This window comes from Canis lupus, chromosome 17, assembly GCF_011100685.1.
Source record: "Canis lupus familiaris isolate Mischka breed German Shepherd chromosome 17, alternate assembly UU_Cfam_GSD_1.0, whole genome shotgun sequence".
In the NCBI taxonomy this organism is placed as follows: Eukaryota; Metazoa; Chordata; class Mammalia; order Carnivora; family Canidae; genus Canis; species Canis lupus.
The window spans coordinates 18,571,560-18,595,489 of NC_049238.1; the positions used below are offsets into that span (position 1 = coordinate 18,571,560).

At 42.1% G+C, this 23,930-nt stretch overlaps 2 protein-coding genes and 1 long non-coding RNA gene across 7 annotated transcripts; 2 read left to right on the top strand and 1 right to left on the bottom strand.

The window, feature by feature from the left end:
* Positions 1 to 2,304: 2,304 nt before the first annotated feature.
* On the bottom strand, positions 2,305 to 23,906 carry WDCP (WD repeat and coiled coil containing). Of its 5 annotated transcripts, none has more exons than XM_038560897.1 (4): positions 23,232 to 23,906; positions 8,658 to 10,503; positions 5,395 to 5,512; positions 2,305 to 4,171 (listed from the first exon to the last, which is right to left on the bottom strand). In XM_038560897.1, the coding sequence occupies exons 1-4, from the start codon at positions 23,411 to 23,413 to the stop codon at positions 4,044 to 4,046; spliced, it is 2,274 nt and encodes a 757-aa protein (XP_038416825.1). In that variant the 5' UTR covers positions 23,414 to 23,906; the 3' UTR covers positions 2,305 to 4,043. The 5 variants fall into 5 exon arrangements, with proteins under 5 accessions (XP_038416825.1, XP_038416828.1, XP_038416826.1 ...); XM_038560900.1 differs by lacking the exon at positions 23,232 to 23,906 and adding an exon at positions 22,607 to 22,732; XM_038560898.1 differs by lacking the exon at positions 23,232 to 23,906 and adding an exon at positions 13,358 to 13,506.
* On the top strand, positions 15,337 to 15,744 carry LOC106559895 (60S ribosomal protein L32-like). Its single transcript, XM_038560909.1, has one exon. The coding sequence runs from the start codon at positions 15,337 to 15,339 to the stop codon at positions 15,742 to 15,744; it is 408 nt and encodes a 135-aa protein (XP_038416837.1).
* On the top strand, positions 22,809 to 23,891 carry LOC119877153. Its single transcript, XR_005372213.1, has 3 exons — positions 22,809 to 22,962; positions 23,473 to 23,666; positions 23,819 to 23,891. It is a non-coding gene; the product is annotated as an uncharacterized LOC119877153 (long non-coding RNA).
* Positions 23,907 to 23,930: the final 24 nt, after the last annotated feature.

Below are 23,930 nucleotides of genomic sequence, written 5' to 3' on the forward strand. Positions count from 1 at the left end.
CTACAGGGATTCCTGGGTGGTGCAGCGGTTTGCGCCTGCCTTTGGCCCAGGGCGCGATCCTGGAGACCCGGGATCGAGTCTCACGTCAGGCTCCCGGTGCATGGAGCCTGCTTCTCCCTCTGCCTGTGTCTCTGCCTCTCTCTCTCTGTGTGACTATCATAAATAAATAAAAATTTAAAAAAATAAAAATAAAACCACTACAATGTCATAAGTTAAGAAGCCTTGGACATGTAGGACAATAGGAGTTCTGATACATCACTGTGGGGAGTGAAGATGGATACGACCACCTGGGAAACTAATTTGAATTTACACACCTCCTGTGCTCCAGGGACTCCTGATTTTGGCTCAGATTATGATCTCAAGGTCACAGAATCAAGCCCTGCATCAGCTCTCTGCTCAGCAAGGAGTGTGCTTGGGATTCTCTCTCTCTTCCTCTGCTCTCCCCATTCACATGGGTGCCTGAATGTACACACACACACACACACACACACACACACACTCTCTCTCTCAAAATAAATAAATAAAATCTTAAAAAAAAAAAAAAGACCCTAGAGACTTCTCAAACAGGATGGGACATACTTAGCAAGAATATTCAAGGCACAGGCACCTGGGTGGCTCAGGTCAGGATCCCAAAGTCCCGGGATTGAGCCCTGCATCAGGCTCCCTGCTGGGTGGGAAGTCTGCTTTTACCTCTACCTCTCATCCCGCTCCTGCTCTCGCTCTCACTCTCAAATAAATAAGTAAATAAATAAATAAATAAATAATAAATAAATAATCTAAAAAAATTACAGGTAATATTGTTTATAATCACAAAAATAAAACCAGGGAACAGTGCAAATATGCACAACAGGAAATGGATATATTACAGTAACTCCAAACAGTGAAAATAACAGAACAAACATGTAACAAGCATGGTTCTTAGAAACAATACTGAGAGAAAAGCATTAAGTTGCAGAGGACTATATGCAATATCACACTATTGTATAAAGCTCAAAAATAAGGGGATATAAACACTATATTGTTTAGGCCAATGTATATAGGTGGTTGTGGCAAAAAAAAAAGAAAGGAATGGGGACACCTGGGTGGCTCAGCAGTTGAGCGCCTCCCTCTGGCCCAGGGCGTGACCCTGTTGTCCTGGATGAGTCCCACATTGGATAGAGTCCCACATTGGGCTCCTGCATGCAGCCTGCTTCTCTCTCTGCCTGTGTCTCTGCCTGTGTGTGTGTGTGTCTCATGAATAAATAAAATCTTAAAAAAAAAAAAAAAAGGAATGAATGATCATTACAATAATCAAGAGATTAGTTCCCTTGGGGTGGAGTTATCTCTACGGAGAAGGATCCAGAATGGTTTCTAGCAACTTTCTGATTTCTTTTTTTTTAAGATTTTAATTATTCATGAGAGAGAGAGAGAGAGAGAGGCAGAGACACAGGCAGAGGGAGAAGCAGGCTCCATTCAGGGGAGCCTGACGTGGGACTTGATCCTGGGTCTCCAGGATCAAGTCCTGGGCTGAAGATGGCACTATAAACCGCTGAGCCACCTGGGCTGCCCAACTTTCTGATTCTTAAATTAGGTGGTAAGTGGCTCATTTTATTAGTAAGCCTTCCTGGGCTGCCTGGATGGCTCAGTTGGTTAAGCATCTGCCTTTGGCTCAGGTCATAATCCCAGGGTCTAGGCTTCCAGCTCAGCAGGAAGTCTGTTTTTCACTTTCACTGCCTCTCTCCCTGCTTGTGTTCTCCAATTAAAAAAATTTTTTTTTTTTTTTTTTTTTTTTAAATTAAGCCTTTCTGGGACGCCTGGGTGGTTCAGTGGTTGAGCGGCTGCCTTTGGCCTAGGGCGTGATCCTGGAATCGTGGGATCGAGTCCCACGTCGAGCTCCCTGCATGGAGCCTGCTTCTCCCTCTGCCTCTCTATGTCTCTCATGAATAAATAAAATATTTTAAAAATATATAAATATAAATAAATTAAGCCTTTATATGTATTGTGTGCATCAAATAATATACCCATACAAAATTCAGAAAAATTTGGGTACCAAATGAGATTTGTAAATAACGTCTTTCCTTATGCAAAATATTCTCAACAGAACATTAAACAATACTTAAAAGATTATAGCTCTTCTGTCCTTGTTTCCAAAGCCAGCAAATACTGGATTATCTTCTATAGCTCCAATGACTATAATAATAGCAGAGGCCAAGGAAATGTCTTTTGTATGAGAGTTGTCATGGAATCACATTTGTTGTAAAGAAATACCTAATTTATGTGCCAGACTGTCCACCAGAAGAAATACAGAGACAACGTACACAAACATAAAATCAAGAAATTGTCTTTATACGAGCGATAATCACAGAGAAAATAACATCAGAACATTCACAACGGCCACAACAACCATTAGTGATTTTATTGACTCATTCACAGGACTGACCAGGGAAATGGTGGCTATTACCTGTACCTTGAGGCACCCGCACTGATCTTACTGCCTGGTCCCCAGGCCCCTCAGGCTTTATAATAGTCTTTCATCTCGCCCAGACACTTCCTTTGCAGACAGAACCAGGCCTCAAGACTGTCCTCGGCCACTGCTCTCAAGCACCTGATTACAGACCAACGGCCTCCACTTCCATTATCCCAGCAGCTGCCTAATGCATCTGAACCACAAAATGTGCCCTCACTTCTTTCCTATTCCAGCTTCATCTTCATAAATGGTAACAGACAGACAGGAGTCCCCAAGGGTATGGAGTTGTTTTTTTTCCAGATAATTTTCAAGGAAAGGGGGCAAAAAGATGCATATGTGCTAATGGAACCTCAATGGCTGAAACAATTTATCTGCAGATGTACCCTGAGTAGCCACACACTCATCAATTTGTCATGATGCCGTCACTGAAATATATGATTCTGTTCGAGAAATGGCATGTCTATCTGAAGTTGCAATCAGGGCTCTTTCCACTTTACTAACTCGGCACTTTTGCCCATAATTATAATAAGTTGGTACTTTTAACTTACCTCAGATTGAGTGAAATTTCCAATTCTCTGAACTATGTTCTCTCACAGACTATGCTGGTCTCTAAGACTTGAGAACATCAAAATTAAAGTGACAACTTAACTGAGGGAGCTAACTACTGGACAAAAATAGGACATTTTTATGATCCTAAAACTGGGGGGCGGGCATTCTAGGGAGAAAATCAGGAGTAGTGACAGCATGTAATCATGCCCTAGACCGCACCAGAGCTTGGCGTTGTACCGTTAACATAAGCACATCCTCAAGTAGGGTCCACAGGGGTCAAAGCACTTGATAGTTCATCTGAAATTTGCCTGGGGCTACTTTTTAGGAGTATCTGGACCTTGGTTAGCCAGAATTTTTTAAGGAAGCTGGTTGAGTTAGGTTTAGATCCTGGCAGGTCCAGCCCACATTAGAACAACTGCCTATTCTGGGGACAGAAGTCCACTTAATTTTTTTGTCTTCTTTTGAGCTCTGCTGATTCCTGCTGGTTTGAGTAAGGAGGATATGTTGGAGCATATGTTCTCCAGTACCTCTCATTATCATCTTTAAGCCAAGGAAATGATCTATAACAATGCTGAAGTACCTTTTAAGTGCTTCTAAGACAGCTTTAACAGTTTTGGGCAAGGGACAGAAAGCCTCAGAGAAACCATAAAACACAATCCATATGGCACCATAATACTGTTTTGTTCTGGGAATTTTGCCCTTAGACAAAATCACACAGTCACGAATACATAAACAACCACTTTTTGAGCCATCTAACAAAGACTGAGCTCTGCTCCAGAGCAGTGAGCTTCAGCCCGGGGTGGGGAAAAGGGAAAAACAGCCAACGGTGGCAGGTGCTTCCTCGCTGAGCGACAGCGCCAACCCCAGCTGAGGAGAGTCCCTGGCGGAAAAGAGACCTCGTCTGTAATGGCCTCATCTGAAAAGCTATGTATGCAGCAAATACTCCACAAATAAGTATCAGGCAGTGCTGCTTCAACGGGCAGGTCAGCCAGTGGCATCTGGACTCTGGACAGTCAGGTCTTTAAAGGCTTCAAGAGAAGGAGCAGGATTAAGACTCTGAGACAGAGTCTGTGAAGACATTTGTGCTGCCATCTCTGATGGTTATTTCCTGAGTGGCCGTGAAAGTTAATGGGATGAAGCCTTCGCTATCAGCACAGAGAAGGATCCAGTGTGAGTCTGCAAGGAAAATAAACATAGGCAATTTAGGGTATCTCATCTTATTCTATAAAGAAAAATAAGACAAAAATTTTTTTGAGGGTAGGAATAGAGTAGTTGATAATATTGAACTGATCATCATAAGACCAAGAAGAGGATGGGGAGACTGAAGGACAGTACTACGGAGGGTGAGGTTATACGGCAGGAATGGGTAATGATGACGTAGGCATAGCTAGAGGACATCCATTTTTAACCAGGAGAGAGGCATGTATTACTCAGTGCTATGCACACACGTGTTAGGGTTTGTGTGGAGTATCCCTATCTACACGTTCTTTAGCAGTTTCTCCAGAAACTATGTGAAGGTGGAAATAGCTACTCTCTGGAGGAACCTTTATTCTTTAGATCCATGCCAACCTCTAGACATCTAAGCATGCTGAACTGACTACTGCTAGACAAGAATGGTCCAGAAAACCCTGAATGGTTTGTTCTGGGGTAACCTAGGACCAGTGGCTTAAAAACAGCCTGTAAAACATCCAGAGACATTTTTATTAGTGCTATGTATGATGCTGAAAACTGGAAACCACTTAAAGGTCAAAGAAAATATGGTGCACCCAGAATGGAATATTAACCCCACCCAGGACAAATGACAATTATTAAGTCACATCACAAACACATGTGTCAAAACAGAAAAGTGCTGGCGCTACAATGTTCAAGGGAGGAAAAAATGAAACCGATTTCATGTTCAATGTGGTGGCTACCAATAGAAGAATGAGGCATGAAAAACCACCATGCTGTGTACCTGATGGAAGGGGCATATGGCTCAGTCCACTGGCATTTAGGGATGCCCTTCACATTCCCGTGATTGTTGTATATTAAAATGACAACTCCTTTAAATATTTTGCAATGCTGCTATGATCTTTGTTTAGTGCCACAGGTATATATGAGGTTTTATGTCACTCCTTTGCAGTTGTTATACATTGCTTTGTTTTTTTTTTCATGTGTACATTTAGGTCTTCCAGCTAGGCTGTTAAGTTTTAAGTTTCTTAAGGGTAGAACCCATATTTTCCATGTTTTTTTGGCACCTATAATAGACGTGGGTATACTGTAGGCAATGAACAAGAATTCACTACCTAGTGAATCACTGAATGGTTCATATACTTCATCTTCATTATCAGTGACAGTTACAAAATAGATGGTAGAAGGAGGTTGGTGAGGGGTACAGCCAATTTCTCAATTCTACCTACCATGAAGCATTTCAATAAGAGAGAGGCCGAAAGTCTGCTGGACTGTACTGAGCCTTAGTTTGCCATTGCAGAGGAGAATGGCTCTTTTTTCAACACCAGGACCTACATTATAAGATTTCTTCAAATATAAAAATAAAAGTGGTTAAACTGACTGCAGAAGCAACAGAGTTAACATTTCTTAAGAATAGAATGTATAAGTAGTTTTTAAAAATATTATCACTATAACTGGACCAGTTATAAATAAGGAGCTTTGGGCTACATTATTTAATACAACAAAAGGATTAGATCACAAAATATTTATGGGTTAGATTACCATGACATTCCTACTTAAAATATTTTAGGAAATTTTTAAAAAGCAACTATGACAAAATCCTAACAACTGTTTTGTTTTGCTTTACAGATTTTATTTATCTACTCATGAGAGACAGAGAAAGAGAGAGGCAGAGACATAGGCAGAGGGAGAACCAGACTTCTCTAGAGGAGCCTGATGTAGGACTCGATCCCAGAACCCTAGGATCATGCCCTGAGCCAAAGGCAGACACTTAACCATTGAGCCACCCAGGTATCTCAATGCTAACAACTGTTAAATCCAGATGCCAGATATAAAAAGGAGTTCATTATGTAGTCTTTATTTATGTGTATAATTTTTCCATAATAAAAATATATGTTAGAGATTTTTCATAATAAAAAAATTTTTAATCCAGCTTTAAACTACTTTTGGTTCCTTTAAAAACCACATCCAAAGGGCACTGGGATGGCTCAGATGGTTAAGTGTCTGCTTTCAGCTCAAGTCATAATCTCTGGGTTCTGGGATGGAGCACTACATCAGGCTCCCAGCTCAGTAGGGAGTCTGTCTTTCTCCCTCCCCGCCGCCCCCCGCGCTCATGCTCTCTCTCTCTTTTTCTGTCTCAAATAAATGAGTAAAATCTGTAAAAAATAATTTTAAAAAATAATACAAACCTATATATTAAACACTAGTAAATTTTAAGAAAAAACTAAAATACCTCTTCTTCATCTTTTTTTTTTTTTAAGATTTTATTTATTTATTCATGAGAGACACACAGAGAGAGAGAGAGAGGCAGAGACACAGGCAGAGGGAGAAGCAGGGTCCATGCAGGAAGCCCAACATGGGACTTGATCCTAGGTCTCCAGGATCAGGCCCTGGACTGAAGGCAGCGCTAAACCGCTGAGCCACCCGGGCTGCCCTTGATCACTGTTAAATAAGAGTTTATATATTATTTATCAATGATTCGATACCAACTTTCTACAAATATCTTAAAATGAAGATATAGAAGTCCACAGTTATCAAATGAGTGTGATATTGGTAAAATTCTAGACAAGAGGTCAGCATTATAGTAGTTAGAGTATGGAGAACCCAGAGAATTAGATCCCAGTATATAAATTTATAGATGACAAATGTGGTGGTAGATCAAGTTCAGTGGGATTAAAGATGAATTTATTTTATTTTATTTTTTTAAAGATTTATTTATTCATGAGAGACACAGAGAGAGAGAGAGGCAGAGACATAGGCAGAGGGAGAAGCAGGCTCCTCGCAGGGAGCCCGATGTGGGACTCGATCCTGGAATCTGGAATCACAAACCGTATCAGGCTCCTTGTGCGGGGAGCCTGCTTCTCCCTCTGACTATGTCTCTGCCTCTCATTCTCTGTCTCTCATGAATAAATAAAATCTTAAAAAAATAAAAAGAAAGAAAGTAAGCTCTATGCCCAATGTAGGGCTTGAACTCAAGATCCTGAGATCAACGGCTGCGTATTCCATATACTGAGCCAGCCAGGTGTCCCAAAGATGGACTTTTAATAATGCTGCCAGCACAACTGGTTATCTCTCAGAAAATAAAAGTGGGCCATACACCAAAATTTAATGAAAGATTAAAAACTTCAATGTAAAAACTAATATAATAAAATAGTAAGAGAATCTAGACTATTACATGTACATTAATTTCTATAATATACAAAAAACCTCTTATAAACTGATAGCTCAATAGGAAAAAAATGAGCAATAGGCAATTAATCCTTAATTAGCCAAACACCATGAAGACATACTCAAATTCACTAATAGTAAAGGAAATACAAAGGAATAAAAGTGAGGGATCCCTGGGTGGCGCAGCGGTTTGGCGCCTGCCTTTGGCCCAGGGCGCGATCCTGGAGATCCGGGATCGAATCCCACATCGGGCTCCTGGTGCATGGAGCCTGCTTCTCCCTCTGCCTGTGTCTCTGCCTCTCTCTCTCTCTCTCTCTGTGACTATCATAAATAAATAAAAATTAAAAAAAAAAAATTAAAAAAAAAGGAATAAAAGTGAAAAGCACTTCACACTTATCAGACTGATGAGGATTTGAGGGAAAGGACAGTCCCATAGGTTGAGGATGGGTATGTGAGGATACATTAAGTACAAAATCTCTGAGAGGCAATCTGGTAGCTCTGTTAAAAGTAGAAACATATATATACTCTTCAAATTAGCACTTCCACTTCTGGGAACCAACCCAACAGAAATAAAAGTAGGAGTACAAATAGATACACAGAAGAGTACTACTACAGCACGACTTGGAGTGACTGAAGACACAAAAGTGAAGAAGCCAAAGGCAATGTGAATATCCACCAACACGGGACCAGCTACATCAACAGTGCACTCTCAGCACCAAGAATGTACCCTAGGACCCTGTTTTGTACAACAATGACAACCTCTCCCACATCTATAGACCTATGTATATAAAGAAGTGTGTAAGATTATATGAGTATGACCTAAAATAGTGGAGGGAGCCACATTAAGCCGTGGGTTAAAGCGGATTATGGTGGGGGGCAGGGCCAAGTTCAATGGGAAAGAAAAAATGTTTATGATAAAAACAGATAAGATATAATCCCATTTGTGTAATACTGTATGTTTGCAGATGCATTAAACTTTTTAAAATCAACCTAACCTTTCTCTCTGCATAAGGAAAAGTTTCCCACAGTGAAATACCACATAAGGAAAATTCTTTTTTTTCTAAATATAAATTGCCAGGATGAGTACACTCATTCATATTTTATACCACGCATGTGATATAATCACAGTGTATGCTGGCATGTGTGCCCATCTGGTTGGCAGCCAACCAACCCAGAGAGGTATAACAACTTGCCTGTAATGTACCATGCCCAGTTCAGTGAAGTTCAGCTAGAACACCATCTTCCTCATCAATGAATTTTTCTTACCAGTACCCACTGGCTGCAGGAACTTTTACGTACAGTGGTAGCTCCTCAAAGAAGTTACCTGATAAGTGATGTGCACATAGGGCAGATCCTGAGAGGGCGGATACACAGGAGAGGACTTCTCACGATGTAGAGCATCTGTGAGTTCAGAAAGACATCGCTGTACTTCAGTCAGGGTCCTAGATAAAATTTCCATTTCCTTAGACAGCTGGTAAATTTCCTTTTCCCTTGGTAAGTTCTTTCTTGGAAGCAAATTAGGAGGTTCTGGACTTAGGGTGTGGTTGGGTGTGCTCCTGGATCTGGGCAGTGATACTGAGCCGTTAACAGGCTCAGCATCTAGAGTTTTAAGAGTGATGAAGCCATCACAGACACTGGTTGGAGGACTTTTGATTTCTTTAATAAGGGTTCTTTCAGGCTTTCCACTTTGCCTGCTGCCTTTAGCTGTTAAGAGCCCTCTGTTTTGGTAACAAAAATCTGGGGAAAGACTTTCAATTAGTTTTTTTCTGTCTGTTTTATTTAACAGAGTGCTGAAAGTAGAGTATCCACTCCGGTTTTCACTCGATGTGACTGGAAGTTCTTCTTCCAATGTTACTTCTCTAACAATCAAATGAATGGTATACTGATCAGTCTTTGAAGAAGGAAGAAATGCTGAATCAGTGGATTTTTGTCTTCCTACCAAAATTAATAATAACTTATCTGTCAGGAAACATAAACCTTTTGGCTTTTCATTTCTCTCTAATTGAATTTGCTGGATGTTTGGTGTGAACGATGGAATGACAGAATAGATAAAAATTATATTGTAAGTATTGGAAGCCACCGCCACCACCTGTGCTTTAAGATTAAAAGCTATTAGATCAGGAGCCAGAATGCCGGGAATGGTGACTTTTTTGGTCTGGGTGACCTCTTTCTCAAAGGTCACAAGGACCAAATGTGAAGAATCCAGGCCAGTTCCTGTCAAGAAGTCCTTTTTTCTTAGGCAAATAAGAGAACTACTCTCAGACGTAGCTGTATTGAAATGTATATGAGTTAGATCCAGAGGATCTGAAGAGGAAGAAACAGGAGACACTGATGTTTCAAAATTTGTTTCAGAAGCAACTGCTCCCTCATCCCCAATGGGTACTTCCTCAGTAATTGGTGAAGTACACAAATGAGTGTCTTCACCACCAGGTGGAATGGCAAAGGTTTCGGATGCATTTAAGCCACAAATCTTATCTAGTGGAAGCTCAGTGGCTATAGCAACCTGTGAGTTCACAGTGGCACTAAGGGAGCGCACATGGCTGTCCACATCAAACACCGGATGGAAGGAGCACCTGTGGAGAGTCTTCTGAGCACTGTCCCAAATATAGGAATGCAGGCTGCTACCAGATGCCACCACCAGCCTCCGGCCATCCTGGGTCCAACAGGCACAGTGAATGAGGCCCTGGGTGTCAATGTCCACTTTCACCCTGGAGCAGTCACAGTGAACACTTGGGAAGACTGACACATCCTGTGCAGTCAACACAGCCAGGACAGCACTCTTTGGATGCCACACACAGCCCTGGGGAAGGACAGGGAGTGACTGTCTAATCTCACAGATCCAAGACATCACCCATTTGATCGTCTCCGTAGTGCTGGGACACAGCTGCCACACAATGACATGATTCTTGTGCTGGACAGCGAGCAGAGCAGCCATGTCAGCTACACCAGGCGGGGCCCAGGACACCCCATATACATGTTCAAACTGTCCGATGACCTTGGAGTCCCCAAACCTGGCCTCTCCACTGTGAAGCTGTAAATCAGTTAGGACTACCTGATTCCCGTCAGTCCAGACCAGGCCATGAACTGGGTGTACTGCCTGGTACAATGCATTCATCCCTGTCCTGAGAAGTCTTCCTTCTCCCAACTCCATCCTTTTGGATACAGGTTGTCTGAAATCAGTAAAAAGGAAAGTTTTAGTGGGAGAATATAATCAGACAAATCCAAAACATAGGACATTTTACAAGACAAATTGGCTTAGGCCTTTCACAGGTCAATGTTTCAAGGAGATAAAAGGACAAAGGAATGTGACAGGTTAAAAGACACTACTGAGCCATAACAAGCAAACACAATTTGTAAACTTTAATTGGTTCTTGAATTGAGGAAATAACATTTTCTATAAAAAATAGTTATTTTTATAATTATTTTTTTAAAAATATTTTATTCACGAGAGACAGAAAGAGAGAGAGGGAGAGGGAGAGAGAAGCAGAGACACAGGCAGAGGGAGAAGCAGGCTCCATGCAGGGAATGCAACGTGGGACTTGATCCCAGGACTTCAGGATCACACCCTGGGCCAAAGGCAGGCGCCAAACCATTGAGCCACCCAGGGATCCCTGATATTTTTATAATTAGAGAAATATGAATATGCAATGGATATTAGAATATATAGTAGAGTTATTCATTTTCTTAAGTGTGACCATGGTATTGCGGTTATGAAGGAGAAGGTCCTTACCATTTAAATATGATGCTTAAGCATTTGGGGTAAAATGAGATGATGCCTACAATTTGCTTTCAATTGGTTTTGCAAAAAAACAAAAACACCAAACTCCATACATTTTATATAGAAATGCAGAAAGATCAAATAGATGTAGCAAAATGTTAATAATTCTTGAATCTAGATTGAGGCTATATTGGTATTCATGGTACCTTATTTTTATTTTTTAAAGATTTTATTTATTTATTCATGAAAGACATAGAGAGAGACAGGCAGAGACACAGGCACAGGAAGAAGCCGGCACAGGGAGAAGCAGGCTCCATGCAGGGAGCCCGATGTGGGACTCGATCCCAGGACTCCAGGATCATGCCCTGGGCAGAAGGCAGGCACTAAACCACTGAGCCACCCGGAGATCCCTGTATTGACAGTACTTTAAATCTAAAAAAGTTTTCAAAATAAAAAATTGAGGGGTGCCTGCGTGGTTCAGTTGGTTAAGCATCCAACTCTTGATTTTAGCTCAGGTCACAATCTCAGGGTTGTGAGATCGAGCCCCACACTGGGCTCCACACTCACTGGGGAGTGTGTATGAGGATTCTCTCTCTCCTTTATCCTCTGCCCCTACTTCACTCATGCTCTCCCTTTCTCGCTCGCTCTAAAAACAAACAAACAAAACCCGAGAAAGACCTCTTTCACCATCCAATTTCTGTTCTTTCACTGCCAAATCACATTAATTGATATTTACATCCCTGATTTTATTGGTACTTATTTCCTTAACTCCCTTCAAGATGGCTTTTTCTTTTTAAAGATTTTATTTATTTATTCATGAGAGACAGAGAGAGGCAGAGACACAGGCAGAGGGAGACGAAAGCTCCCTGTGCAAGGAGCCTAATGCGGAACTCAATCTCAGGACCCCAGGATCATGACCTGAGTTGAAGGCGGATGCTCAACCGCTGAGCCACCCAGGTGTCCCACATCTGCACTCTTCTCCTGGCTCCTTTGCTGAGCTGCAATGCTATTCAAAGATTTGTTAGGCTTCACATGATGGCTGATATTAGCCCTGCCCACATTGACTTCAAACTGGATGTGCATTAAAAAAAAAAAAAAAAAAGGCTTTTTTGTTCTCAACAGCAGTTCCTTTTTTTTTTTTTTTTTAAGATTTTATTTATGAGAGACACACACACACACACACAGAGAGAGAGAGAGAGAGAGAGAGAAAGAGGCAGAGACACAGGCAGAGGGAGAAGCAGGCTCCATGCAGGGAGCCTGATGTGGGACTCGATCCCGGGTCTCCAGGATCAGGCCCTGGGCCGAAGGGGCAGGCACTAAACCGCTGAGCCACCCCGGGATCCCCATCAACAGCAGCTCCTTAATGGATATCACTGTTGTCATATTCACTCAGGCTAAAAACTCATCTCCTGTACTCTCAGTTAGTCACCAAGTCCTATTAGTTCTTAGAACTCTTTGGGAATCCAGTCCTTGTCATTCCTACCAGCACCATCCTGAATCACATCACTGTCACCTCGAGCCCAGATGACTGCAAAAATCTCCTCTAGTGTGGTTCCCCAACTTGTCTTTCTCTAGTCCATCTGTGCAAGACCAACCTTAAAAGGTCCTTTTAGGAATATCATTTATCAGCTTAAAAATCGACAGATGTTATCCACTGCCTGGAGCTGTGCTGTTCAATAAAGTAGCTACTAACCATGTATGCTTTGTAAATTTAATTAAAAATTTTAAAAAATCCAGCTTCTCAGTCACACTAGCCCTTTTTTGAAGTGGTTGAAAGTCACATGTGGCTTATTGGCTCTCATATTGGACAAGGCAGGACGGAACATTTCCATCAGTTAAGAAAGTTCTGATGGACAGCACTGGCTGACAGGATCACATCTGAACTCTTCGGCTGGGCATTCAAACCCCAAGTGTGGACATACTTACCCCCCAGGTCTTCTATTTATTCATCTTCATAGTTACAATGCCTGGCCCATTCAAAACATGTAATAAATGACAGGTGAATTGAAGGCCCGGCTTAAATACCACGTCCTCCGAGAAGTCTTCCTGAATCATCCTACAAAGGTGATACTTTCCTCCTAATTCCTTTTTTTTTTTTTTTTAAAGATTTTATTTATTTATTCATAGAGACAGACAGAGAGAGAGAGAGAGGCAGAGACACAGGCAGAGGGAGAAGCAGGCTCCATACAGAGAGCCTGACGTGGGACTCGATCCAGGGTCTCCAGGATCACGTCCTGGGCTGCAGGCGGCGCTAAACCGCTACGCCACGGGGGCTGCCCTTTCCTCCTAATTCCTATAGCCCTTACAGTCCAAAGCACTCCTGTGACATCTTCAGTTTATTACTTGTGATCATCAGTCCTTCTTTCATGTCCTAGCTCTCAATTCACAACTCACACACAAAGGCCTTGAGAGTAGGAACTAAGCTTCTTTGCCTGTCAGTTCCTAGCGCATTTCATAAGTGCTGGCAAGTACTTTCAGATGGATTGCTCTGTATTCATTACATCATAAAAGGAGTTTCCAATTGGGTCATGGTATCACCAGGGGTTGTGTTGTCATCAGTTTTGTTTGTTGCTTTAGGCTCTTATGATACTGTCAGTAAATCTCTTTGTACTGCATTGGACGTTCTTTCCAAGTCTGTTAAATAATCCAGCCTCTTCCTAACAATCAAAACAATGGGGGATATATATTAAGAGCTATTTCCCTCCCCTACTGGGCCACAGAGTCCTAATACAGACATACACCAGCATTTCTCATTTTCTGTATGATTTAAAAAAAGAAAAAGGTTAACCAACCATACATATTAGGACAAGTTCCCAGGTCTTAAAGAACTCATACTGTCATTTAAACCATGAGGACAAACAATCAAACTATGTTAATAGGGGTGCCTGGGTGGCCCAGCCCCTTAAGCAGCTGCCTTGGATTCAGGTCCTGATCCTGGAGTCTCAGAATCAAGCCCCCATATGGGGCTCCCTGCTCAGCGGAGGGCCTTCTCCCTCTCCTTCTGCCCCTACTCCAGCTCGTGCTCTCTCTCTCTCTCACTCTTGTTCACTCTCTGATAAATAAATTAAATCTTTTAAAAGTGTTTAAAATTTAAAAAAAATTTAAAAGATTTTATTCATGAGAGATAGAGACATAGAGGAGAAGCAGGCTCTATGCAGGAAGCCTGATGCAGGACTCGATCCTAGGACTCTGGGATCACTCCCTGAGCCAAAGGCAGATGCTCAACTGCTGAGCCACTCAGGCATCCCTAAATTTTTAAAAAAATAATGTTAATAAATCATATATTTGTATGATATAATTTCAACATTTTATAAAACTAATGTAGGATTTCGTAACAATGAAATGTTTCTTCCTAGAGTAGTTCCGGGGGGGGGGGGGATCTTTATTTCTAGTGATTATTATAATGCAGAGACTCTATCAGTGCCACAGTATGAAAATCTTTCCTTGAATCACCTTATGTACAGAACCTGGTCTACATTGCTTTAGTGAGCTTCAAGTTCAGATGCACTAAAAGTTGGCTTCGGAGGGACTCCTGGCTCAGTGGATGAAAGTCTACCTTTGACTCAGCGTGTGATCCCAGGGTCTGGGATCAAGTCCCGCATTGGGCTCCTTGCAGGGAGCCTGCTTCTCCCTCTGCCGATGTCTCTGCCTCTCTTTCTGTGTCTCTCATGAATAAGTAAATAAAATCTTAAAAAAAAAAAAGTTGGCTTTGGAAAACCGAACAGCCTAAGCTCTAACGTCATTTCTAGCATCCCTGGATGGTGAGTTCACACATATCTAAGATACATAAGGTCAGATGAGAATACGGCAGTAACGAGAATAAGTTGGATATTCTAACTTATCTCAAAGATGAGTATTCATTTTCAAATATAGATAAACATGACAAGCAATCTTTATCTAAAAGGCAAAAAAAAAATCGCCTCAGGTAAATCCTATTTCAAAATTCTATCAGTGAGTTTATATATATATATATATTTTTAAATATATATATATATAAAATATTGGCTGCAGGAATAAAATGTTGCAACAATAAATGTGCAAGACTGATTTTTAGACAAAAACAATTAAGAACTTTCACATAGTCGTTAACAAAGAGTACATTAGCTAGATAACTTAAAGAAAAACATTATATTTTTTTGACCAAAAGATGTTTATGAAATTTATTCTTTTAGATTTATTTATTTAGAAAGGATGGGGCTCTTTTCCTCACCGCTGCCTGCAGAGGTGGCAGCCATCTATTGCTGGGACTGCTTGACACCATCTCTGTCTCTTTCTTGAAGGCCTCATGGCTATCCTCAGACCTCTGGTACAGCCCAAGATCATTAAAAAGAGGATCAAGAAGTTCATCCGGCACCAGTCAGACAGATATATCAAAATTAAGCGCAACTGGCGGAAACCCAGAGGCACTGACAACAGGGTATGTGGAAGATTCAAGGGCCAGATCTTGATGCCCAACATTGGTTATGGGAGCAACAAGAAAACAAAGCACATGCTGCCCAGTGGCTTCTGGAAGTTCCTAGTCCACAATGTCAAGGAGCTTGAAGTGCTGCTGATAGGCAACAAATCTTATTATGCAGAGATTGCTTACAATGTATCCTCCAAGAACCATAAAGTTATTGTGGAAAGGACAGCCCAGCTGGCCATCAGATTCACCAATCCCAATGCCAGGCTGCGTGGGGAAGAAAATGAATAGACAGACAGCTTATGTGCATGTCATATTTGTGTTAATACAACCATAAAACTACAAAAAAAAAAAAAAAAAAAAGAGAGAGAGAGAGAGAGAGGGGATGGGGGCAGAGAGAGAGGGAAAGAGAATCTCAAGCAGACTCCCTGCTGGGCACAGAGCCCAATGCAGGGCTCCATCCCATGACCCATAAGCTCATGACCTGAGCTGAAATCTCCAATTAGACACTCAACCAACTGACTCGCCTAGTTGCCCCAACACTTATGAAAAATTTAAAAAAGATTTTATTTTTATTTATTTATTCATGAGAGACACAGAGAGAACAAGACAGAGAATCAGAGACACAGGCAGAGGGAGAAGCAGGCTCCATGCAAGGAGCCTGACGTGGGACTTGATCCCGGGTCTCCAGAATCAGGCCCTGGGCTGAAGGCAGCGCTAAACTGCTGAGCCACCGGGGCTGCCCAATGTTATGAAATTTAAATAAAAATATAAAGCACAGTAATAGAAATTAATTCTAATTCTAATATTTGTAAACTCATTCATTATATTGGTATTCATTAAACAAAAAATGTTAAAAACTGTTTAACTTTTAGGGTTTTTTTTTTTTTTTTTTTTTTTTAAGATTTTTTAACAAGTAATCTCTACAACCAACAAGGGGCTTGAACTCACAACCCCAAGATGAAGAGTCACATGCTCCACCAACTGACCCGGCCAGGTGCTTCTAACTTTTAGTTTTTAAATTTATTTAGCCATGGGTCTTTTAAGAAAACACCCTAAGTGGGAATATTCACCAGTTCTGAGAAGGAATTAAAGGCAGACAGTGAACTTGTCACAAGTTTTCATGAGGTAAAAAAATCTCCAAAATTCCTGATGAATCATTTTTCTGTCCAGACATAATGAAAAAGAGAACGAAGGAAAAAAGTGTTAAATAAAAATGAGGTACCCAAAATATCTTGCACCTCCACAATCCCAGCTGAAAGGAGATGGTTTTTTAGCATTAAAATTGTGTTGTGGACACCTGGGTTGCTCAGCGGTTTGGTGCCTGCCTTCGGCCCAGGGCCTGACCCTGGAGACCCAGGATCGAGTCCCACGTTGGGCATGGGGCCTGCCTGTCCCTCTGCCTGTGTCTCTGCCTCTCTCTCTCTCTGTATCTCTCATGAATAAATAAATAAAATATTTAAAAATAAATAAATAAAATTGTGTTGCATGGTGAGCACAAGTACAATCCAGGAACCAGCATTCCTGAGAAATTATTTTTCCTGTAAAATAAGGTCAAACCTTTGAAATGTAATGGCTATAATGTTTTAATAATAAGTCTTCAATAATAGGAATGAAATTCCAGATTTTTATTTTGTCTCACAGGTTCATTTTATGATTGCCTCTGTAGAATACTAGTTTTTGGCCATTTCTGCAGCTCAAATACATTTATTGGGCACCTCTAGTTCAAACTTCCCTGATCACAAACAGGATAGTAGAAATCAGTAATTTAGGGAAAATAATAGCAATGCCTATGATAGCAGTTCTCGGTTCAAAGTTTCAAGACAGTGACAGGAATCAAGTAAACAAAAAATGTGCACTCTACTACTAATCCTGTGTCTGTAAGTTAATGTAATCACAATTTTTGGGTGTAGCCCTGCTATGATGCTATGATGCTATGATGAATTAGGGAGAGCCAATAAAACATGCAAGATTGGGCAGCCCCAGTGGCGCAGCGGTTTAGCACCGCCTGCAGCCCAAGGTGTGATCCTGGAGACCCAGGATCAATTCCCACGTCAGGCTTCCTGCATGGAGCCTGTGTCTCTGCCTCTCTCTCTCTGAATAAATAAATAAATCTTAAAAAAAAAAAAAATGCCAGATGCACTGAAAGCCTGAAATGAATCAATTCATCATGGAGTCTATCAATACATTAGATGGGTACCACAAATCCTTTTTGTAAATAGATTATGAGGGATCCCTGGGTGGCTCAGTGGTTTAGAGCCTGCCTTCAGCCCAGGGCGTGATCCTGGAGACCCGGGATCGAGTCCCACGTCAGGCTCCCTGCATGGAGCCCGCTTCTCCCTCTGCCTCTCTCTTTGTCTCTCATAAATAAATAAAATCTTTAAAAAAAAAAAGAAAATGTAAATAGATTATGTAACAATTATATATAATACCATAAATGTATGTAAAGATTTAAATCTTATAAAATTCAAAAATCTAATTCCAAAACACATCATGTTATTTGACAGACTGATCACATTTTTATTGCAGTCCAGGATCCAAGATGTCTTAAAAGCATCTCCTTTTGGGGCTCCTGGGTGGTTCAGTCAGTTAAGCGTCTGCTTTCTGCTCAGGTCATGATCCTGGGGTCATGGATTGAGCCCCACATCAGGCTCCCCGCTCAGGGTGGAGTCGACTTCTCCCTCTCCCTCTGCCCCTCTCCCAGGTCTGTGGTCTCTCTCTCACTCACTCTCTCTGTCAAATAAATAAAATTTTTAAACAAACAAAAAAAAGGATCTCCTTTTTAAAGTTTTCAAATAGTTTTTTTCATCTATATTCTTTCTTTAGAGGGAAAAAAAACCCTAAACATGGGTACTTGTATATATTTACATAAAGATGCAGACAAAAATCAGGAATGATTCACACCTAAAGTGTTCAATATTGGTAATTAAAATGGAGTGGGGGTGTTGTAAGAGCTAAAATGGGACTCTCTTTTTCTGTATTTTTTGAAAAAAAAAAGTTTTATAATAAACATGTATTCAAATGGCCTTTTTGTGATTGAAAGGAAGATTTATTTATTTTTAAAGGTTCTATTTATTTATTCATGAGAGACAGAGAGAGAGAGAGGCAGAGACATAGGCAGAGGGAGAAGCAAGCTCCATGCAGGGAGCCCGATGCGGGACTCAATCCTGGGACTCCAGGATCATGCCCTGGGCTGAAGGCAGGCACTAAACCGCTAAGCCACACAGGGATTCCCATCAATAAACATATTTATAGTGATGTTTAATCTTACTAGTAAACAAAGAATTGTCTGAACTTGCAGTATCCATTCTTTCACCACTTTTTTTAAAGATTTTATTTATTCGAGAGAGAGAGAGGCAGAGACCCAGGCAGCAGGAGAAGCAGGCTCCATGCAGGGAGCCCTACACGGGACTTGATCCCGGGTCTCCAGGATCACACCCTGGGCTGAAGGTGGTGCTAAACCGCTGAGCCACCTGGGCTGCCCACGCCACTTTTTAAAAAGTAATCTCTACACCCAAGGTGAGGCTTGAACTCATGACCCAGAGATCAAGAGTCGAAGACTCCACTGACTAAACCAGCCAGGCACCTCCTCACCATTCTCTTCTTAACCCACTCCATATTGTCTCTATTATCACCTTTTTGAAATAGCTTTCACCAAGTCACCAGTGCCATCTATGCCACAGAACCCAATGGACATTTTTAAACCATTCTTTACTGAGTAGTATGTAGGTGTCAAAGACAGAACTTGAGAGGTCGCCGTTGAGAAGTCTCTAAATCCACAGAAATGTATTCCCTACTGGGCACCTGGGTGGTAGTTGGTTAAGCGTCTGACTCTTGGTTTCGGCTCAAGTGGTGATCTCAGGGTCCTGGGATCAAGCCTGTCAGGCTCTGCACACAATGAGGAGTCTGCTTGAGATTCTCTCTCCCTCTGCTCCCACTTATGCTCTTTCTCTCAAATAAAGAAACATTAAAAAAAAAAAAATGTGTTCTCTACCAAACTGCCCGGTGATTGGCTTTTAACTTATCTGCAGCTTATTTCTCATAGTCTTTGCTAGCCTTGTCCTAGCTTGTAGAACCTTTTACTAAGAAGGAATGGTCTATTATGCTTCCACACATGATGTCAGATTAAGTGGGTCTGTGCTGGCTTGGTAAATGGAGAAATAAGTCACCTGTCATTACTAATGAAGAAAACTGCCATCTCTAACTCACTGGTCTTATATAAGATAATATATGTTTTCCTCTAATATCTACTTATGCACTTTTAAAAGACTTTTATTGATAAATAATGCATGATACATTTTCCCAGGCAGAGAAAATTCCTAATGGGCCAATTATATCAAAGGCAATTTATATGATATGTTTTAGGCCACCCAAGTCAGTCTAATATTACTGAGGGTATATAAGGCCAGGGGTAGCATAGGGTAAGGATTTGTAAATAAGAGAAAAACAAATATAATAACATTACTGAGATTTTTAGAAGAATCAATTTTAGTATTTTCATCCTCAGTAACAAGAAGAATTTGGCATATTTTCTCAAAAACCTAACAAAAATTACAAAACTCAGTTCCAAACCTTTGTACTCTACTGCTAGTTCAGGTCTTGATCATCTCTCCCTTTTAAGTAGGGTAGGTCAAGGAGAGGTCCTCTGGACACCAGTCTCGTTTTTCCCACAGAGCCTGGATGCTCTATGTGATTGGGCAAAATCTTTGTGTTCCTTAGATTTATTTATTTGAGAGGGAGAGTGTATGTGTTTGCATGTGCACGAGATGGGGGGTAGGGGTAGAGGGAGAGAATTTTCAAGCAGACTCCTCACTGAGTGCGGGGGGGGGGGGTCCTCTGAGGGAGGGGGCTTGATCCAATGACCCATGAGATCATGACTGAGCTCAAATCAAGAGTCAGAGGCTGAAATGACTGTGCTATCCAGGTGCCCCAGGGCAGAATCATCTAAAAAAAAAAAATTACAGCTATGGTCAATTTGTTCTTCTGCTAAATACTATCTCTACAGTCTACATATATATAAAAAAAGTTCCTTCAAAATGTCTTAGCAAGGTATTTCAGGCCTTCTATTTTTTGAGATCAACATACCTTTCCAACCTTGTTTCCCTGAGCATAAAGGGGCCGCTGAGGAATTTGGAAGAACTACCATACATTCATGTGATAATGTGCAGGATGGACCTGAGAAAGAAGAAGGCTGATAAGTTTAATAGGGGCATGAGATAGTTTGAATGTCACAGTGAGCCAAGTTTGTAGCTACTTCAGTAGAGAAAGAGGGCCTGATTCAAGAGATATTTCTAAGGCAAATGGGACAGATAATGGTATCAGGTAAGATAAGAGTGGTGAGGAAGAAAGGAGATGTGAAATTGTTGAGGGACATTTGGGTGGCTCAGTGGTTGAAAGTCTGCGTTTGGCTCAGGTCATGATCCCGGGGGGCTGGGATCCAGTCTCGCATCAGTTTCCCCATAAGGAGCCTGCTTCTCCCTCTGCCTATGTCTCTGCCTCTCTCTCATGAATAAATAAATAAAATCTTTAAAAAATTGTCGAACCATTAATCAGAGATATATAGGGCAGAGTGTGCTTCAAAGGTAATCAGAGATATATAGGGCAGAGTGTGCTTCAGGGTGTGCAGTGTGATAAATTTTGTATTAGATCTGCTTCATGTGGGCAGCCCTGGTGGCTCAGTGGTTTAGTGCCTGCCTTTGGCCCAGGGCCTGATTCTGAAGACCCGGGATTGAGTCCCACGTCAGGCTCCCTGCATGGAGCCTGCTTCTCCCTCTGCCTGTGTCTCTGCCTCTCTCTCTCTCTGTGTGTCTCTCATGAATAAATAAGTAAAAATCTAAAAAAAAAAAAAAAAAAAAAAAAGATCTGCTTCATCTAAGATGTCTATAGGGTAGCAATGTACCTTAGGCAGTCAGAGGTTAAGGGTTTGGAAGTCACTGTCATAATGTAGGTAATTAAAACCAAAGCAGTGGACACCCTGGCTGTGAAAGATCAGAGCCAAGAGAACAAAAGTTGAAATAGCCTTCAGACGTTCCCCAATTATTCTGTATATTAAAAAATATTTAAATTCTCCCTGATGCTAACTGTATCCTTGTGACTATAAGATTTCAGGGAGTTTTAGGGAAAGAAAAGTTCACTGTTTTATTACTTCAGGGAAGAGAAGGCCAGAACCAGGACCTGGTACTCAGCCTATGGCCATTTAATTCTTGTTTTCAAGACAACTCAGGTGAGAATCAAGGCGCTTAGGCGAACTGGACCACTTCCAGTAGGTTTTTTTTTTTTTTTTTTTTTTTTTAAGATTTATTTGTTTGTTTGTTTGTTCATATTCAGGCAGAGGGAGAAGCAGGCTCCATGCAGGGAGCCCGATGCCGGATTCGACCCCGGGACCCCAGGATCACGCCCTGGGCCAAAGGCAGCGCTAACCGCTGAGCCACCCAGGGGTCCCCCTCCAGTAGGTTTAAACAGAGTTACACAACCTCCAACTTGTTTTTCTGTTTATTGTGTTTCCACTATAAAATAATTTCAAGTGCTTTACACTTTTTTTCTTTTTAGTCAACACAGGAGAAAGGCAAAAAGGTAAATTCCTAAAAAAGCATATTCATCCAACGGAAAAAAAAAAAAATCCCTCTGGGACTTTTTTTCTATGGAAAATGATTACATTTTCCAACCATACTGTCCAATCTCACATCACGATTTTTTCCACTTATATATTAGCGTTTTCCCATGCCATTTAAATTCTATAAATATTTTTAGAAGCCACTTAATCATATTCACTCCGCGAAGGCGCATACTTTTTCCTCACTGTGGAGACACCTGGTTCTGAGGCTTTAAAGCCAACTTTACCTTCTTGTACGTGACGCTGTGATAAGGCTCTTTATGCATAAAGCACGTTCTTCACCCCGGGTGGCTGCCCCGGGACATAGTCCCAGAAGTGTCACTAGCGAGTCACGTGGAACACATTCAAACCCTCAGCCCCTCCCCCCTCGCGGTCCGCCGCCCGGGCCCCCCGCGCGCCTCCTCCTCCCTTTCTCCCCATCCTCTCGGCACACCTGGGCCCAGCCCACTCCCCAGCAAGCGCCGGCCCCTCCACCTCCCTCCGGGCCCACCCTCAGCCTCCCGACACCAGGTAAGCTGGGCAGCTGCGGAGACAAAATACCTTCGGGATTACTGCCCACAGAAAATAAGACTCCCGGGTGCCGCGGGATCCCGAGCCCGGAGCGAATACCGGAAGCACCGGCCCCCAGGCTCCTGATAGGACAGCGGTAGCCGGGCAAGTCCCACAATGCCCTCTGTCTATTGGCTCTTACTTGTGTCACGTTAGGGGAGGGTCCTTCCCTTTGACCAATAAGCTCGGGCTTCGCTGCATGGATCTCTGGGAGTAGTAGTTTCTGTGAAACTCCATCTACAGTAAACCAGCCACACATTCGCCCTCCCTGAAGGGGAGAGCCTTCCCCCACTTCTCCTCGATTTTCTGAGTCTAAGAAAGAGTACAGGATTCCTAGAGTCTACACGGTTTCTTAACTTTTCTTCGGGGGGGGCGGGCGGGGAAGGGGGTCAGGAGGTGGGATGGTATCACTTCTTTAAAATGTGATAAAAATCTCCCCCCCCCCAGAAAAATGTACTTATCCCTATCCTAAATATTGTGCATTCAACTGAAGCTGCTCCATGGACCTATCCGAGTTACAAACCCCTGTCCTACACTTTCCCCAAGAGTGCCTCCCCATGGACCATAGTCCAAGGAAGGACCCGGTGCATCACTAGATTTTAGACTAGCTGCATACCTGGGAGACTCTGGGCCACGCCGTGAAGCAGTCCATGGGGAATTTCGGATGCTGACCCTCATAGTACAGTTGGCCATCATCTTTCTTGAACAAAACAGCCAGTGCTCCTTCAGTGATGCTGATATCCTCAAGTCTGACCTAACCATCTGGGAGCCTTGGGGGTGGGGGTGGAAGAAGAACATTTCTAGGGTCCACTCTGGGTGCCTTTGCTCAGGCTTTTCTCCTCGTGCCTATATTCCAGTGCCACTGGTCAGAACCATGCTTTCACGTCGATTTTTAGAACAATGCAGGGAAAGATGAGAGAAAAAGAGAGGGGAAAAAATAAAGTTCCATTCATTCTTCAAGCAAATGTCATCTCCTCCAAAGATGTTTTTCTAGATTCCTGGAACTCTTTTGGGTGGAGGTGAAGGGTCTAGCGTGGAAGAGGAGCTCAAGGTATAATTTATTCATTCATCCCACAGCACGAATCACTCCACGCTGTAACTAACTCTCCCCGTCCCCGCCCGTCACAAAATTTCATTCTTTGACGACAGCGATTCTGCTTTAATTAAATTGGTATCCTCAGGGCTCTGTTCTTTGCCTTGAAGGTGGGCATCTACCTGTGAGTGCTGGAGAACTACGCGGGACGGCGACCAGGGGTTTAGGGAGATCGCAGTGGGGTAATGGCCGGTGCCCTCCCCCCCGCCCCCTCCCCCCGCC